At 41.8% G+C, this 17,646-nt stretch overlaps 1 protein-coding gene across 14 annotated transcripts in view; it reads right to left on the bottom strand.

Annotated features, from left to right (window-relative positions):
• The window catches only part of NRG1 (neuregulin 1), a 419,616-nt gene that overhangs the window by 31,101 nt on the left and 370,869 nt on the right, over positions 1–17,646 (bottom strand). For all 14 annotated transcript variants that reach the window (XM_032997903.2, XM_032997900.2, XM_032997904.2 and 11 more), the window contains one exon: positions 1,650–1,779. In XM_032997903.2, the coding sequence (XP_032853794.1) occupies positions 1,650–1,779 (130 nt within the window). The remainder of the gene's footprint in view (positions 1–1,649; positions 1,780–17,646) is intronic.

Raw genomic sequence — 17,646 nt, 5'->3', positions numbered from 1 at the left:
TTCATTCAAGTGTCTCTGAGACATTTAATTTAAAATCTAATCTATAACATCAAAGAACAAACATAGATCTCTGAATTAAAAAAAAAAAAAATTCCCCATAACAGTGAAAATGGGATACCTCTGAAACTGTCAACACAGTGCACATTATTAGCAAGTCTGTTAGATGCTCAGATCTCCTGCCTTGGAGTTTTCTGAGCAGTGTTTGGGTAGGAAGTTGAAACAGATAGGTAGGCTCTTGTACATGCCCTGGAGAGTCCTGGCAAACTGCTCATCTTGTACTGCTGGCTTATAATGATCATGTAAATTTAACACAAATTTTTCTCTCTCTCTCACTCTTTCAAAAAGGATTCCAACCCACCAGAGCCAGTAACTTTCCCATATTCACTTTATCTAAAAATTATTCTAAAATCAATGAAATATTCATCAATTTTAGCAACAGAGCTATCTGTGAAAAACCAAAGCAAAACAAAGCTCATAAAGGGCAGGTAACATCCTTCTACAAACAAAAAGAAAACTCACAAACAAAGCAGAACATTGTGGGATTTGGTGTTTGTGGAGCTTTTTGGGTGTGGGTTTTTTGTTTTGTTTTGTTTTTTTTTTGTTTGTTTGTTTGTTTTAACAACAGAGACAAGCAGTCAGTGCCTTCCTGGCCTAATGAAAGCATCATAGACAGTCACTTAACTCACCCATCAGAGCCATATTTGCAATTAGTATCATTTGATTTTTAGTCCTAGAAGACTGAAAATCTATGCATTTACAGCAGACAACAGTATTTACTGATCACTGTCTCTTGTCTGTCTGAAAACTAGCAAAATCCTCACAAAAGCACATCCTTTACATTCAATCCTGCTAGATCCCAAGGATGTTTCCCAAGGTTTAAATGCTGAGTTCCCTCTTAAACTGAAAAGAAGCAGTAACTCACTATGACTAGTTCAGCTCCAGAGGTAAATTCTACATGATGTGCTACCAGTCAGGAGGCGAGCTCCAGTGCTGTAGCTCTATGGATGTTCTTCAACATAATGGACTATTGCAACAGCTCGACACAGCACATGCCAGGACTTGAGAAAGGTGCACAAGTACACTCTTAAAACTAAACTCATATGACTTCCTGAATCAGGATCCTCACATGAATAGTAACCTCCAACAATTACCATGACATTCACTGTTTTTTATGTAATTAAACACAACAACAAAACCTCCAGTTGTGAATCCAGTCTCACCAGAAAGTGTTTAGTTACTACAGCAGACGATAAAAACAACCAGTTTGTCCTGTATAAAGGGTTCTTATCCAATACGGTTATCCACACACCTTTTATTTGCTATTTGCAGTGTATTTAGTATACATTATCTGTTTTATTATTTCTAACATATGGCTCAAGCTGTGTTACTTCTTTCCATGTAAACATCAATGGGGCTTGCTGTGCTAGTATTATGTGGGAAGATTTCCCAGTTGGTCTCTGTTATGCCTCATATATAGAACACGGAAGTCATTCTTGCTAGGTTATTTTCACATCCACATATTTAAAAGTGAAGAAATATCTAATGCCACAAGTATAGGAGAAGAAATTGTTCAGGTGGTCCTTTAAAGAAAAAAAAAACATTTCTGGAACTTCGTGGCTCCACCAAAGTAAGCAAATAGGATTTCTTACCTGCAGAGGTATCTTGGAGGGTTTGGGAGGTCTTTAACCATGTAACACTCTCCCCCATTTACACAGAAGGCTTTCTGCTTTATGTCACATTTTGTGAGATGACTTGTCCCGGTTGTAGATGTGGAAGTGGCTGGGAAAGACAAGAGTGGACATATGATCACAATGGCTTAGTTTTCTTTCCTGACTGGTAAGTGTACTTGTATGTGAGGGAAGAAGTAAGGTCAGGGAGGATCTGGAAAGTCCTCTGAGCTCTTTATCTGCTGCTATCAGAAGCACTAACTACCTGACACTGTATTTTGTTGATCAGCACAGGGAGTGAAGTTTAAATGTACACTTCAGAGATACACTACCCCACACCCAGACTGGGACAAAGAGAGTATTTCACTAGTTCTGTCCATCAAGTGACCTTAAATTTCTGCAACACTTGTGTATTTCATTAAAAATGTTTAATTTTTGTGCAGCTACTTATAGTGCATTAATTGCATTCAAATGATTTTAAGGTGTGAGAGTCATTACAGACATTATAGTGCCCAATAAAACGAGGCCCTGGATGTTGTTTCTTCCTGGAATTGCCTTGAAGGAGGTCCTTTTCAGTGGAGCTAAACCTGAGGCCCCGTGTTGATTCAATCACTCCGGACTGAATCCCTTGGTCCAGCCACTGCCTTGTTCCCAGGGGAGTGAGTGACTGGTTGAATGTTGAATTCTTCATCCTCTGCTCATAAATGAGAACTGTAGATGCTCTGGTTCAGCTCTGTAGGGAGGGAGAGGACAGGGGAGCTGCAGGCATCATCCCTTCATGTGCATATATGATTGCCTCCCTTGGGTCCACAAGAGTCTGTGATCCGGAGACCAAACTAGCATCTTCTGCATATGAGCTCATCTGCATTAACAGTTTTGGGCCACCAGTGCTGCCAGACACCATTCGGTGTCTAGATTGCTATTAAATAGAAGCACCACTGTACCTGCAGTGTTTCTTAGCTTACTCCCTGCTGCATTTTGGAAATATCTGGAGAAGGCAGGATCAGCATTTAGTTAGCAACCTTTAAGAAGCTGCCAGGGTAGGATAAGCAATCCCAGCCTTAGGATTTGCCCATGCAGTGTCTGTCAAGTTAGTGCCCTGACCAAAGGAAGCTACCATAGGAGGGACAGTGATCAAAAAGTCCCCACTGCAGTCATTGTTGGTAACTACTACTGTAAGGTGAATCTGCCTGAGGTTGCCCTCAACGAGCTAACAGCAACGGGGATGATGGGGAAGCCATATCATGTCCTTAGATCCTCATGCTGCTATGTGCCTGCAAAACCACCTCCATGAGCTGAGTAAAGCCTAAGTCAGGCATGTACCTGCTAGGCTGGCTGCAGCTGCAGCCTCAAACTACAGTCTCTGGTTGCCCACTATTTTGAGTAAGTTTTGCTCTAAATTCTGTCAAAACAGGGTAGGCATGCTTGAAGCCTGGACACCAATCAACACCCAGCTCAGGAACCATGCCACTGGTAGTCTATGTGACCTCTGTCAAGCCATTTGTGTTATTCATTTCACATGATTTTATCTGCTTAAAACTGAATCATTTATTTGTAAGGCACTCTCTACTACTCTCAGAAAGCAGATCAACTAGCCCCTCTGATAGTGTCTGCCTCCCTACATTGACTGCAGAGAAAGCTTAAACTCGTGAGAATATGCCCCTAATTTTTAAATGTCTAAAACTAACTGAAGTGACTATCTGTCAAGTGCAAAAAGTGGGAAAAATTCCTGCATGGTTTTTGTTTAGACATCTCCAGACACACAGAAGTAAGAAATTTTGCTACAGTGCTGAACAAATCCCAATATTTTTGTTTCTGAAAGGTAGATTCTACCCTGAGGTGGGACAATGCTTTTATCTACTGACTGATTCCACTGGAGTTGACTGGAAAGCTGTGAGCACCTACACAAAATTTGTCTGGTAATCAAAGATTTTTCTAACATGAAAGCACCCAAGGGGCATGTTTATAGCAGGTGATGCATGACATCTTACCATTTGCTGCACATACTGAATCCAAAGAAAACATGCTTTTAGCAGATTTGCTATCAACTAATACCACTTACACATTTTGAGTTCTTCTTCCAAAGAAAAAGGATGAAGTAGTACCTGTCACATTTTATTTTCATGTGTTTCTCATCATCTTCCAAGTAAAATTGTATTTTTAGCACTCAGCATTTGGGAGAATGGAACACCTTGGTTGGCACCATTTTCAGAGTGGCTTTAGCTGTGTTGTTTCAAGGAGACATGAGATAGTGACTGAGATATTTAAGTCCCCTCTTTTACTCCACCAGAATCCCATCTGCCTGTAATGTCTCTCATATCCCTCCCTTCCTTTGCCATTAACCACCAGTGTCTCATCTTCTTTTTCTTTCTTCTATGATGCCTTGCTTACATGGGGTTCCCTCCTCTGATGGGCTCTCCTGTGACCTCTTAAAAACTCAAGCTCCCCCATGCTTCTCCTTTTTGCACCCACCCATTGGGTCTTATCTTTCCAGATCCTGTTCCTGACTGGGGCTTCTAAGTGCTAATGAAATGCAAACACGGAGTACTAATTCCTCATAGCACACTCCTTTCTCTTGGCCCCTCAAAGCATGATTTATAACCTCTCAGAGCAGGATAAATTTATGCCTTGTCTAGAGGCAGGAAAAGGGGTCATGTTTTAAGAGTAGTCTGACGTTCTTTTGGCTAGCACTGGTTCAAACAGGACTTTACACTCAATGTTGACAAAAGGCTGGCGCACAGATTGCCATTAGCTCAGCAGTGAAGGGTCATCTATACTTGATGTCAGTGGGTTGAGCACCATCCTTGACATGACTCTTAAGATGGAGAGATTTTCCTTGTGGAAGAGCCTCTCCTCCTTCACTGGCACGAAAGGAGCCTGGATTATTAGACCAAAGGAGATGCCTGACATGACAGGCTGCCGCATACCAAGGCCTAAGATGTGACAAACATGGCAAAGTGAATCTCATCTATATAGTAGTGCACATTTTGAAGCCTTTGTGAGTCTTAACAGGTATACTCACTACTAAGCTTATCCCTGCTTGAAAGATTATTTTGTCCTTTTACCTTATTAAAAGACCTCAACCTGCAACCTCAGGATGTCCTCACATTTAGAAAGCTAATGTATTAATTTGGAAGGGAAAACCAGCATTATTGTCTGCAGCATTTCGGACAAAAAAAAAAAAAAAACCACCACATTTTGATACCCTGCTGTCTAATGGAACGTTTTAAATAGAATTTTGAAGGTAGATACAGTAACAATTGGTTTTGTAGCTATTTGTAATTGTTTTCATCATCATGCTTACTGCTTTTTCTTTAAGCACAGCTCAGTCAAAAGCAGATCACTGTGGAGTTTCACAGTAACGGTTATTTCCCAGCTGAGTTAAGTGAGCTTTGGATAGCAGCAATTGCTCTGGACTGATTACTAGAGATGGGAATAATCTTCAGCTCTCAGAGAAATTTCATGATACAAGGGCTTTACACATATCTGAGAGGAGTGCCTCTATCCATGACTTTGGCATCTCATGTTCAAAACTGTTGTATAAATCTGGTGCGAGAATTTTCTTTGCATTGCTGATCCACTGATGCTGTAGTTCCAGTCTGCCTGAGCTTTGTAACTCCATGGGGTGAGGGGAGGAAAAAAGTTTCCAGTGAGTTAATTGTGACATTAATTTGTCTTTGCAAAGGATGCATAATTTTTATGGCATATGGCCATATGGCCAGTATTCACTGTAAGTATATTTTGCAAATTAAATACAAGAAACAATAACTGTGGTTTTGGGTTTCACTTAAAGCCACATAATGGAAGAAATGTGGTGTTTGGGAGCAGGTGTTCATCAGACCCCATTTCATACAGTCCATAACTAGCCCCAAAACACCGCCTTTCCATACATGTCTAGAAGACATGGGCTTGGAGGATGTATAGTGGGAACAACCAGCAGTGGTAAGGTAAAGGACAGCTGTAGACCATATATATCTATGCGTTCTTTATTCACCTAGTTAAAATTCGTACCTCCTTTCTTTTCTGTAATGTTTCTTCAGCTATATAAGTACCAGATAGAAAAGCTGGTTTGTTCTAGAGTCCTATACCAAACCCCTAGATTACTGAAAGTACTAAATTACATGCTGTAATCGAAAGTTGAAAATATGATGCATGATATAACAACTGAAAACAGCTCATTCTCTACTTTTTTTTTTTTTTTTTTTTTTTTTTTTCCTGAATACAGAAATGCCACATTTAAAAAAGCAACTGCAGGCAGTATGAACAAAGTCGCCACTAATGCAAATATTCACATGGCACTGAAAGACAGTGAGATCTGCTCCCATCTATGGCAACTGATTAAAACCATTAACAAGAAGAAAAATAGGAGCTTTTTCATCCTCTAAAAACTACTCTCTAAAATATTAATTACTACTGTAAAACTACCTTAGGATCATTTAATGTCAAGCAGACACAACTTCATGTAATTCTGAGCTTACCAGGGGAATGTCTCACCCCTTTTTTGTCCTGAAAGAAAAAAAAGCACTCTTTCTCTTTCCTGCTTTCCAAAAAAACCTCTGAAGTTCAGTGGCTGCAGCATCAGGACTCCCAGGCCCTGCACAGGTAAGGCCGTCTGTTGAGAGGGGCCCTAAGAGATTTCGGAGTACAGACTCAGAGGGAAGGACTTTGCAACATAAACATAATAATGTCCATGCCTCTTTGAATTGAATTTCTGCAAAGCTGGTGTAAAATCAGAGGACACACTCAAAGTCATGCAAGGTGACTAGTGAGATGTTTATGACTCAGTGGAGACAAAGGCAAGTGACAGCTGCAGCACAAAGGCTGCTTACAGGGATGTAAATATGTCACTTATTGGACTGCCCAATAAAGACCCTTCTAGGTTCCTTTAGTGAAAAAAAAAAGTGTATGTTACTGGGGAAGAACAGAACAAATACTTCTGATTATCACAGTTTTCTGAGACTAAGGCTTGAGTTAAGCCTACTTGCAGGTCATGCCAATGGAAGAGGAAAGGACCTGCATGGAGTGAGGGAGGGACAGAGGGAGAGAAGGAGGGAGAGAGAAAGTGCACACAAGCAAGCTTTAGGGTTACAAAGTGTGTGACCCCAGAAGAAAGTCAGCTTTACTAACTCACATTCCCTCATTTGAAGTCCATTAATTTCTTTAAAAGCACAATCAATTCCCTCTTGACTTGCTGATGGGCAGTTTAAAGATGTCCAGCCTTGATCTGCAGGGTAGATTGATCTCCCATGTAACCTTGGCTGTAGCACTTTGTTGAAACCAGGACACACTTAATCCTTCTATGTCTCAGTTAAACCATCTAAATTTTCTTTCCACTGAGTACTGAGCCTCTTCAACTCATGCTGACTTCCTCGATGAGCCTGACTTGCAAAGTACTTGCAACTACAGAAAACCTGGACATTTTTGTACTGCACTAAATGAGGAAAACTGCTGGTTCCAGCAAAACTGTGAGCAGCAGAAGATATATCGTTACCTTCAAGGAGAACATAAGCCAAAACTTGAGAACAATTGAAATCAAGTCCCTTTTTGAACAGACAGGCATTTCCATTTTACCAGGTGTGTAGAAGGCGTTTCATGTCTTTCACACTTAATTGTCCCAGAGTTGAAACTGCATCCATGTAGCTCTGAACATATCAAGGGTTTAAAAAAGCTACTAACACCAGCAAATAAACCTCAGAGAAAAAAATCCCAAATGTCTATAGGAGATATTTATGGTCTATTTCATGGGGCTGCTCAGAATTTTTCACATTGCTTTGGTGATGTAATATGCTAAACTGGCTGTTCAATCTATATTATAAAATTTCTTCAGCCTCTGTCTTCACAAATAACATGCAGTGTAACAGATTCCTGGGACTTTCACAGGAGATCATTTAAGGAGCCTGCTGTTTTGCCAACAGCTGGAATTAAGTGCTTATAGGTTAGAGGAATTACTCTTTGTCTCTAAGACAGTGCTTTCTCACTTTGGCACTATCTCTATGAAGATCAGGACCAGCAAGAAGGAAAGAGGAAATTGCTGGGTCTGCAAGATAGAAATTTCAGGAATGATTGAGAGCCCATAAACTCTTGCTGAACCAAGGTAGTGTGTCCCTCTTCCCCCTAAGACACAGACTCAATGACAATTTCCCCTCACAAATCCAACCTTAGCAAAACAAAGTAAAGCAAGGGAAACAAACAAACAAACAAAAACAAACAAAAACCAAAAAAACACCACCAACAAAGGACAGACACTTCAGCTTACTGCACCACCCAATCGCTTCCTCCCCGACAGGCCAAGAGACTGACCCAGTTGGCAGGCCTGTGACTGCAAGACCTGCACAGCCTCTGGCTCACCATGGAGGGTCAAGAGGTGACACATGCTAAAGATGGTCTGACCAGGAATAATTTTTGTATGCTTCACCTAACTTTGAGAGGGAAGGAAAGATGAGCAGACACACACAGCTCAGGGGTTGTTAGTGAGAAAGTGCAATTCCTGCTTTGCAAATATTAGAGTTTTCAGACAAAAAGTGGGCCACATGGGTTGTGGAAGATTGCAAGGGTGCATGGAGAGACCTGGTTGAAACTGGGCTTTGAGACAAGGCATGCTTTCCCATTGTGATGAAAGATGTCAGCTTTCACTTTGGTGTGATGTGATAAGCCTCTGCAAAAAGTCTGAAAGGGGCTTTAGAAAACATTCCCTACCTTATGAAGGGAAATGTGAATGGCAAAACACAAGGCAGTGACAGGCTGGAGGATCTCAATAAGAAAAGCGTGTGTGGTGGGGAGGAGCAGCAAAAAAAGAAAAGAAAGGATGTGCAGTGGAAATATGCATAGATGGAACCAGTGTGGGAAAAACAGGTCTAGGCTGTGGAACGCTAAACTGACAGACAGATAGAAAAGTGCCTTTACTACTGAAGGACTCTTAAACAGCCTTGAAAATGCCAGGAATGGGTGGGAGGATCTGAAAATGTATAGGCCTTAGATTAAAGCATACGGCAGATAGAGCTGAATGCAACTGCCATGATATAGTGACCTTTATCCAATGTGGAGTTCTTTGTTGCAGTGGAGAACATCCACCATGCTGAAAAAACTGGGTGGCCAAATAAACTGTAAGAAAGGATTAATGGCTCACCCTGCTTCAGAGTCTGCACTCTGTTCTTTTCCATGCTTGCTGTGCACCGAGGGAAGGTAAATAACTAATTGGGTTGGAAATCTGTAACAGAGGCAGAGCCCATGCAAAACAGCCTGTAATACATTTGGTAAAATGTGCTCCACAGTGAGAGGACCTTACTCTCAAACGTCCTCCACAGAGTTCTGAAAGATCTTTGTAGATGCAAAGCAGGTACTCAAAACCATAAAGGAGATTTAAAAGAGGAGGTGAAGCTTCATAAAGCAAGAGCTGCTCAGGGAGTCCAGTTCCTCCTTCAGTGCACTGCTAGGGGAGCCTGTACGTAAAGCAAAATCAGCTGTTGGAGATGTAAGAAGACATCTTCTTCTGCATGCCAGGGTGTAGATACCAAGCCCAGGAGAACTGATTGCACAAAACACTGGACAGGTCAGATTTTCCTGTTGAAAATGACCCTGCCTAATCAATGAGAAAGGGGATATTGCACCATCTGTACTTGGTTTATAGCCTGGAGACGTGACATGGGACCAATCTAGAAACCTCCCTCCTGACAGGAGGACTGGACTTGAATTAGTAAAGCAGAGAACTTGAGCTCTTTTCTCAAGTCTCAAACACCTTGATTGTGCAAGGCAGTATGAGGAGCATCCTAATGCAAGCAGCACCATTTCTCCATAGGGCAAACAACTGTCCTCAGTGGTTTTAACTCAAGAAGGCTTACTTATAATTTTAAAAAAGGGGAAAAAAGAACCTTGACCAAACTGAAAGGACAAACACACACAAAGATTATGAAGTCAGATCTCTGTCCTTCAAAGAACTGTACAGAGAGAAATTCTTATACTATTCTAGGGCCCTGTTGGCTGCCCAAATCCAACTGAAGGTTTGGCATGGCAGTAAGCCCTCTGAGCAGCAAGTACAACTGTGCTTACAGTTCTTTCCTTGCCTCGAGATGCAAAATCTGGATTTTTTCCCTTCTCCAGTCTAGGTCTGATGCTTTCTGTAAGGGTTGATTGTGTGGTTCAACAGTAGTGTAATCCACATTTAATTACTGAAATAATAATAAAAAATGTAACTGATTAGCTGCAGTTAGTCTCAGCTCAGGTAGCAGGACTGCTTTAGTGCTCCTCTAAGTTAATGTGGCAGAAGATTTTATTACAGGTTCTACCTGGTCCCACCAAGTTTGCCTTGATGGGTATGTAGTGACACTGACATAACTATTTCCTTATCATATTGAGTATTGAAATACTTCCTTCACATTATAACATAATCAGTCAAAATCAGTTATTGTTTGTCTTTCCTCTTGTCCTGGGTTTGAGTGAGTGTTGGTGTTTTTTTGGTAGCAGGGGAGGGGGCTATAGGGGCTTCCCCCGGTGAGAAGCTTCTCGAAGTTCCCCCAGCTCCAAGTCAGCTCCACCTCTGATCAAAAACTGAGCCAATCAGCTGCGCCTCTGTGATAACTTATTTAAGAAGGGACGTGGTGAGACGGAGTTGGACTTGTGAGGAGGAGTTGTGGCAACTGTGTGAACACCAAGGTCAGTGGAGGAACAGGGGAAGAAAGGAGGGGGGAGGTGTGCCAGAGCAGACACCCCCCTGTATCCTGTGGGGAGATGGCAGGGCGGCCCCACCCGCTACCCATGAAGATCTACGGTGTAGCAGACATTGATTTATGGCCTGTGTTTTTTGCATGGATGATCAAGATGCTGTGCCCAAAGAAGGCCGGGCTCTTGTGGGAAAAGGTAGTCCCGCTGCTGTAATTCAGCGCTGGGAGGATTGCAGCATGTGGGGGTGTCCCACGCCAGATCAGCTCGGGAAGGGCTGCAGCCTGTGAGAGGGACTCCAGTCGGAGAAAGTTGGTGCCTCACGATGGAACAGTGCAGGGAACACTGCGACCCATGGGAGGGACTCATGTTGGAGAAAGTTTGTGGAGGACTGTCTCCTGTGAGAGGGGGACCACAATGAAGCAGGGGGAACAAATTCCAGAAAAAAAGTTCCTCCCACCAAAGATGGAAGAAGCAACAGCACTGACTGCACCCCCCATTCCCTGCCCCTGTGCCGCTGGGGGGAGGAGGTAGAGATATCGGGAGCAGAACTGAGCCCGGGAAGAAGGGAGGGGTGGCGGAAGGTGTTCTCAAGATGTGGCAATGCTTCTCACTGTCCTACTCTGTTAAGTGTTGTTGTTAGTGTCTGTAACAAATGTACGATTTTCTTCTTCCTCTACCAAGTCTGCCTTTTGCTCATGACCATAATGGGTGATCTACCCCTCCCGGTCCTATCTCAAACCCCAAGCCTGGCTCATCTGTCCCTCCTCATTGCCAGAAGAGAACGGGGAGAGAGTGGCTGCATGGTGTTTGGCTGCCAACGAGGCTCAAACCACACCAGCCTTTTTGGCGCCCAACATGGGGCAGAGGGATGCATTAATCTGTCTCCTATTGCATACTCTGTAGTGAAAAACATTTACTAGTTTACTATTTCTACAATGAAACAAGCTTCCATTGATCTTAAAGCACATCTTCAAAGTCATTAAGGACATGTCCCCTCCCTCCATCACCATTCCCACAGCACAGACTACTATCCCAGTGGCTACCTGCTTAATGGGGGTGGCCATGAGAAGAAGCCACTGGAAACGTGAGGCATGAAAGGGATGTGCTGGTCTTCAGGTAATTACAGCTCAATCTCTTTAACTAGCCTGAGGTCCCTGGGTGGTGAGGAAAAGCAGAGTAGCAGAGATTGGCTCTTCCCATGTAACTGTAGCTCTTGTGACACCCTTTGAAACACAGAGTAGTACAGCAATATACTTCAATTTCTGAGTCAATGTTACAGCAAAGGCAACTTCTCTCAGAAAACACAAAGGATTGCTCACAAGTTGCCAAGTATCTCCTTGATATCTGTGATAAGAAAGCATTACAAGAAAGGATCCCTAGTAGGACTGACAGGTTATGGGAGATTAGAACAAGGATGCTTTTCAATGACAGCTTTCTTCCTAATGAACAGAAGCTCGAACTTATTTGACAGTTTACTTTGATATTTGTATTCCAGTAGTGATTTCCAAGGCCTCAGATTCTTCTTTTTTCTTTTTCTTTTTTTTTTTTTTTTTTAAAGTGCTTTACAAATAAAAGCAAGTTTTGAGATACAACTGGTAGAAAAGAGGAAAGACTTATTGTCTCACTTAAAACTTATTCCTTATATTTGAAATGGACTGTTCCCCTTGGAAAAATGTATGAGAAACTGTTAGACAGAGTTGATGGGTCTCTTAGGCAGGCTCTGCTAGAGGATCCAGCCTCCTGGCCTGTTTTGGAGTTGCTCAGTGAGACCAAGCAGAATAATCTTCTCCAGGTGGATGCACAGGGCAATTTTCACTCTGTTATCCACCAGTACAGCTACTGACCCATCTTTTCTGAAAAACATAGTTACCATTTCCCTGCTTGGAATTTCTCCAGAGGAGAGCAGTGGAGAGAGACATTATTAGCTGCTTTCTTTGTAGCAAGATCCTTTGGACTTTGTAAGCAGTGTGCTTTCATAGCAAACTGTCAAAGCACTTGAAATGCCTACCAAAGAATGTGCTTTCTGCAGTAAGGGAGCCTTTTCTCATTTCCCTCCCTAATTTCCAGACTGGAGGTACGAAACTGTCACCGTTTATAGTGCTGTTTGAAAAAAAGTGCGTGTGAAATGGTACTCAGGGAAAACATACTGGTGTCAGTAAAAAGACAAACAAGAATGGCCTAGAAAACATGACTAGTGGAGCAAAATGGAAAGATTTCAGGTTGCTTAGCTGGAAAGAAGGTTTTTTTTAAAATGTGGGCTGTAGTCCTGCTGGGACTGACTCCAAGAGGCATCAGAGGATGGCAGGGTATGTCAGGAGCAGCTGCATTAGCAGGAACCAGCTCAATGTGTAACCAGTGAAACCTCTCCGTGACTACTGCTGCTCCTGACCAGGACCTCTGTGAACTGCTGCAGATGTCAGTTGTAAGTGCAGAGGAGCAAGTGCCTATACCCAGAGCCAGCCTTGAGAGTCTGCTCTCCCTCCTGTGACTTCCACCACCATCTGCATTAAAAGGTGTGCAGTACTTCATCTTGGGCTCACTGGCAAAGCTCTGTGACAAAACTTCAGGTTACTGCAACGGCAGTGGGATGATGTCCTTAATTAGCATCTGCTATCAACTTGGTTTTGAAAAAATGAATGGTAGTATATTTGTTGCAATAGGAAGGACTACTTTCCATCTATCAATGGAACTGCTTGTTCTGGCACTTTATTTAATTTACCTGCTAACCTTATCTTATTCAGCTGTCATTTCTTCAGTGAAGTTATGTTGTGCTGATACAGTAACTGTCATTTAATCAGTACCTGTTTTCAAGAAACATCAGAGAGGAGTATGCAATAAACATGTCACTGTGAGAGACAGCTTTTAAATGTTCATGAACAGGTTGGAGTTTTTTTCACTTTAAAAGAATTACATTAAAAAAAGTGTAAGGTTATTTTTCTAGCCTCTAAAAAAAGTCTGGTAAGAAAAAATTTAGAAAAATAAAGTGTGTTCACGTTGAGACTAAATGGCATATTTCCTCCAGCAGATAATTTCTACAGTCTGGTTATAAATCTGTCAAAAATCAGATTTGTAATTAAATACTAACAGATTCCAAGCAATTGCTGTGTTAATGGAGTCATTGTCATACTCGTATTTGTGCAGACACAGACCTGCAAATGGGGATGCATCCGTAGGAATGAGAAAAGGGTTCAACAGCCTGAGCAGAGTGTGTCTCTTTGCAAGAGGCAATCTCAGAGTGAAGGACAACATACAGTCCTGATGAACATAGCACTTTCAACAGAAAGCAAAGATTTTCATCCAGCTAAGGGAGGAGAAGTGACAACAATGCATGCAGTCACATGAAGGAAAACTTGTGACCAAAAAAAAAAAAGCTGTTTACACATGGCAGCTGCCTTTCTAACATAAACCATTTTTGCTGAGGTTCACACTCTTTTTTTTTTTTTTTTTTTTTTTGCTTGGTTCACACTCTTAAGCTTAGAAGGGGCTCTTTGCTGGTATTTATTATTTCTGTCACTGTAAACAGACATGGGATGCTGTTGTGTACCAAGATCAAGGAGAACACCAGCCAGAAATGCAAAGAGTTCACAGGGCATGTAAAGTGCAAGAAACAGAGGTATGCAGAGATGGGGACATGAGAAAACATCAAGAAACTCTTTACGGTGACAGCCAAGATTTTTTGTAGGTTCTTCCACAACAGAGAATATTCCAAGTAAAATGAAGATGCATGGACAGAGAGCTCCTCCAAACAGGTGGCAACATTTGAAGTGGCTGAACAAGTGTTTCATGGAAAGTAGTACCCAACTGCTGCCTGGAGGTTGGAATCAGCACCTATAGGGTGAGTGGGAGGGAAGAAGGGATAAGCTGTAAGGGGGCTGGCATGCAGTGAGGTGAGAAACCACTGGAGGGATGCAGAAGTAAAGCACTGGTGATACTGGAAAAGACTGACAGGGTGAAGGTCCTCTAGGTGTGTGGGTAAGAGCAGAAAGCTGTGCTCTAGTGGTGACATGCACAAAGAGACCTCCAGACTCAGGGAGCCAAACTGGGCATCCACAGAGACTACATCTTTTTAACCTCTTCATTTCAAAGCACTACATGGGGTGAAGGGGCCATCTTTCTTCTGTAGACTGGACCTAATCTTTCAGGTTCATTACAGAAAACTGTTAGTGCATGTGGTACCCTACCAATGAACTTCCAAGCACTCCATTTACTCCAAATACCTTTGAGTCCCTTTGTATCAAAATGAAAGCACATTTTCATTAGTAAACCTTTTACAGGGTTTGTTTTTCTATTTCCTTTCAGTCTAGAAACTGACTTGTTATGATTTCTCAACTGCTGCATCCCTTTAATGGTGCCATGGGGTGTACCTTCAAGCAAAAATCTGTGCTAATGAGAACCTTCAGTGTCACGTGTGTCTTTGCCTCCTGCAGGTGACTAGGGAAATTGCCATCCAGCACCCCGAAGGGGGAAACCCAGGGATTGCCCTCATCTTATGGCTCATCTGATAGCATTAATTTGTGAGTTTCAGCCAGTAATTTAACAAAGTCCAAAAGGCAACCCAAAGGCTGGAAGAGAATTGTACACCTGAGCCCAGTGAAGCTAGCTGTGGGTTCCACCAAAAACCAGAATGTTCTTCACAAGCCACAGTTATTGAGCAGATGTATCAACCTTTTCCATGCTTGTTCTAGGGTTAGGAGCAAAGAGAAATTCCTGGAGGTCTTGAGGACAGTAGAGCAATTTGGCAAAAAACAGTGAAAACATAAGCTACTAAATTCTCAGGGCCAGTGTTTTAGATGAACACTTGACAGTGACAGCTCCTTAAGTTATGGAAGATCTAGGCCTAGCATTTACTTATAATATTGTCTTATAGTATGACTAAAGCCTTCAAAATCCTGAGATTAGTTCAGAAGAACATCAGGATATAAAAAAAATAATTCACTCAGTGTTTTTATTGTTTTGTTGCTTTTCAGCCTTTGAGCCTATCTTGTATTGTAACCCAAAAAGCTAAGCTTTCCCTTTTTCCCTTCAAGTGAAATCTAAAATATAGTTTGAGAAAAGAAAGCAAATGCTGCAGGGATGCTGGCTAATTTGTGTGCTGGTACCATTGCAATAGCATTTTACCATAGCCTGAGACATAATGCAACCCACTGCAAAACCACCTCTAAATACTGCTTTTGAAAGATCCTTGGCTGCTGCACCCAGAATGAACTGTAAGGAGCAAATTGTGAGCCTGGGATGTGATTAGGGATTCAGTAATGACCAATTTTTTTGACTCTTAGGAATAGTGAGACAAGGTTGAGCCTTTTCACATGACAAAAGAAGTCACTGGCTGATTTTCTTCAGGGCTGAGGAGTGTGGGGGGGGAAGGACTTGGACTCTAGCCTGGTGTGTGTGTCGGCCTCATGGTTGTTCCCAGGCAGCGTCACCTCTCTGTGCTGCCAGAGCCCATGCTGTTGGCATGAGGCCACACCCGAAAGCTGTGGGGGCTGCTTGGGGGAAGTGGTGCCTCTGTGCTTTCCATCATCAGCCCTTCCCTGCAAACTCCCTTACCAATTTGCACCTCCAGAAATTCAGTAACGTTCCTGGCACAAAACCCCCAGTGAATATAAAGTAAGAGCAGTAATTCTAGCCTAAACCCATCCTGCCTTGCACAGGATGTACTTATTTACTGGACAATACTTCAGTGTCAGTGAAGAGAAGAGAAAGTCTGAATATGTCAGGGCAAACCAGAATGATTTTTTTCTTTCTTCTTCTCTTACAGTTGAGCAAAGGTGACTTCATGTCTTTTTCAACTTTCCTGTTGAATCAGAGACCTATGTCAGCTGTCTGTCTTATTTAACCTTGCTTAGCAGGACGCAAAACCTAAATGACAGATAGCGTCTGTGGCGGACACTGTTGTCTTCCTCTATTTACCCAGCATGGCTTGCTTCATTGTACCAAAGCCACGTATTTTGTTACTAGCAGCAGAAATATCATGGCAGCAATGAAAGTCTTGTGTTGGTAGCACGCCAGTGGTGAGCTAAGTTACAGTGTCTGTGCAATCTTTTACTCTCCCAGTACTGTAGAGATGACCCCTGAATGCCATTAATTTCCACGGCCTTTATGAAATTCACTGAGTGGGATGAAATTACATTTTACTGCGCAAGGAGTCTGCTGTGAGACAAAAGGGCAAGCAGGCCAGGAGGATTTATCTGCCAGAGTCACTTATGACTCGACTGAAATGAGAAACTGATCCCACTGAGAGAAAGTGGGTCCTTCTCTCTCTGACATTTGTGCACAATTTATCTGCTTTTATTTACATGCACGAATGAAGAGTGGTCCTCTGAACACAGATTTCTTTAATGCTTCTAAGGCTAAGAGCAGCTATTCGAATTAAATACTTTGAGACATCTCCTGCATGAAAATGAGTGAATTTGAGCATTTAGGTAAAAATTTTCCTTTCTAGCTAGGGATGAAAACAAAGACTAGCTTAAAACACTCACATGTGGGGAAAGATAAAAATCTAAATCAGTGGATGACACCTCTGATTAAAGAGTTGACTAATGGAAAAATGACTTCACAGATAAAAAACCCAAACTAAGTATAACATGAAATTTGCTTAACTGCTAGCAGCAAGTCTTTTTTGTTTTGAACTATTAGTTTTGTGTGGTCTTTCAGAAATTTGCTGTGGAATAGGATCTTCCCTTCATTACTCATGCTGATCAGAAGAAATTTGGGTATCTAAGAGATATCCATTAACAGATGACACCAGAAAAAATAAAATGAAAAAATGTTGCATGCATTTTACAAAGCTAGAAACAAGTTCAAGAAGCCTGATGAAGGTATTAAACAATTCTGTGCGTCCAAAATCATGAGGAACTTTTTTCACTTCCTAAGTTTTATTTCCTAACTAATAATCAAAGATAAAGAAAAACTTCAAGAAGTCAGTAGGTAGCAGTTAAGAAGAATGTTTAATATATAATAGGATTTGGAAGTAAACAAATTGGGAAAAGACATGAATCAACATTTAGAACATACTCCTTTACTTCGTTGGAAAACAGTGGGAAGCCTGACAGTCACAGTTTTCCCTGCAAGGAAACAATTACTGACTTAATTTAATTTATCATTTTTCTCTAAATTGTGATGGCATATACCACATGAAAATAGAAAAAAAAAGAAAAGAACCAAAGATTTGAACTGAACAATTATAAAAATCTTTTAGGTATATTTTCAACACATTCAGCTCTTGTGTGGTGCATGTCCCATGCATGCCTATCAGACCAGTGCACTATATGCTGTTTGTGTCATGGACACCCATTAGGGGAGCAGAAAATTAACCACATCT

Source organism: Tyto alba, unplaced genomic scaffold (assembly GCF_018691265.1).
Source record: "Tyto alba isolate M040663 unplaced genomic scaffold, T.alba_DEE_v4.0 Super-Scaffold_13, whole genome shotgun sequence".
In the NCBI taxonomy this organism is placed as follows: domain Eukaryota; kingdom Metazoa; phylum Chordata; class Aves; order Strigiformes; family Tytonidae; genus Tyto; species Tyto alba.
Note: the sequence above shows the minus strand (reverse complement) of the source record. Positions and strands in the feature narration are given on the sequence as shown.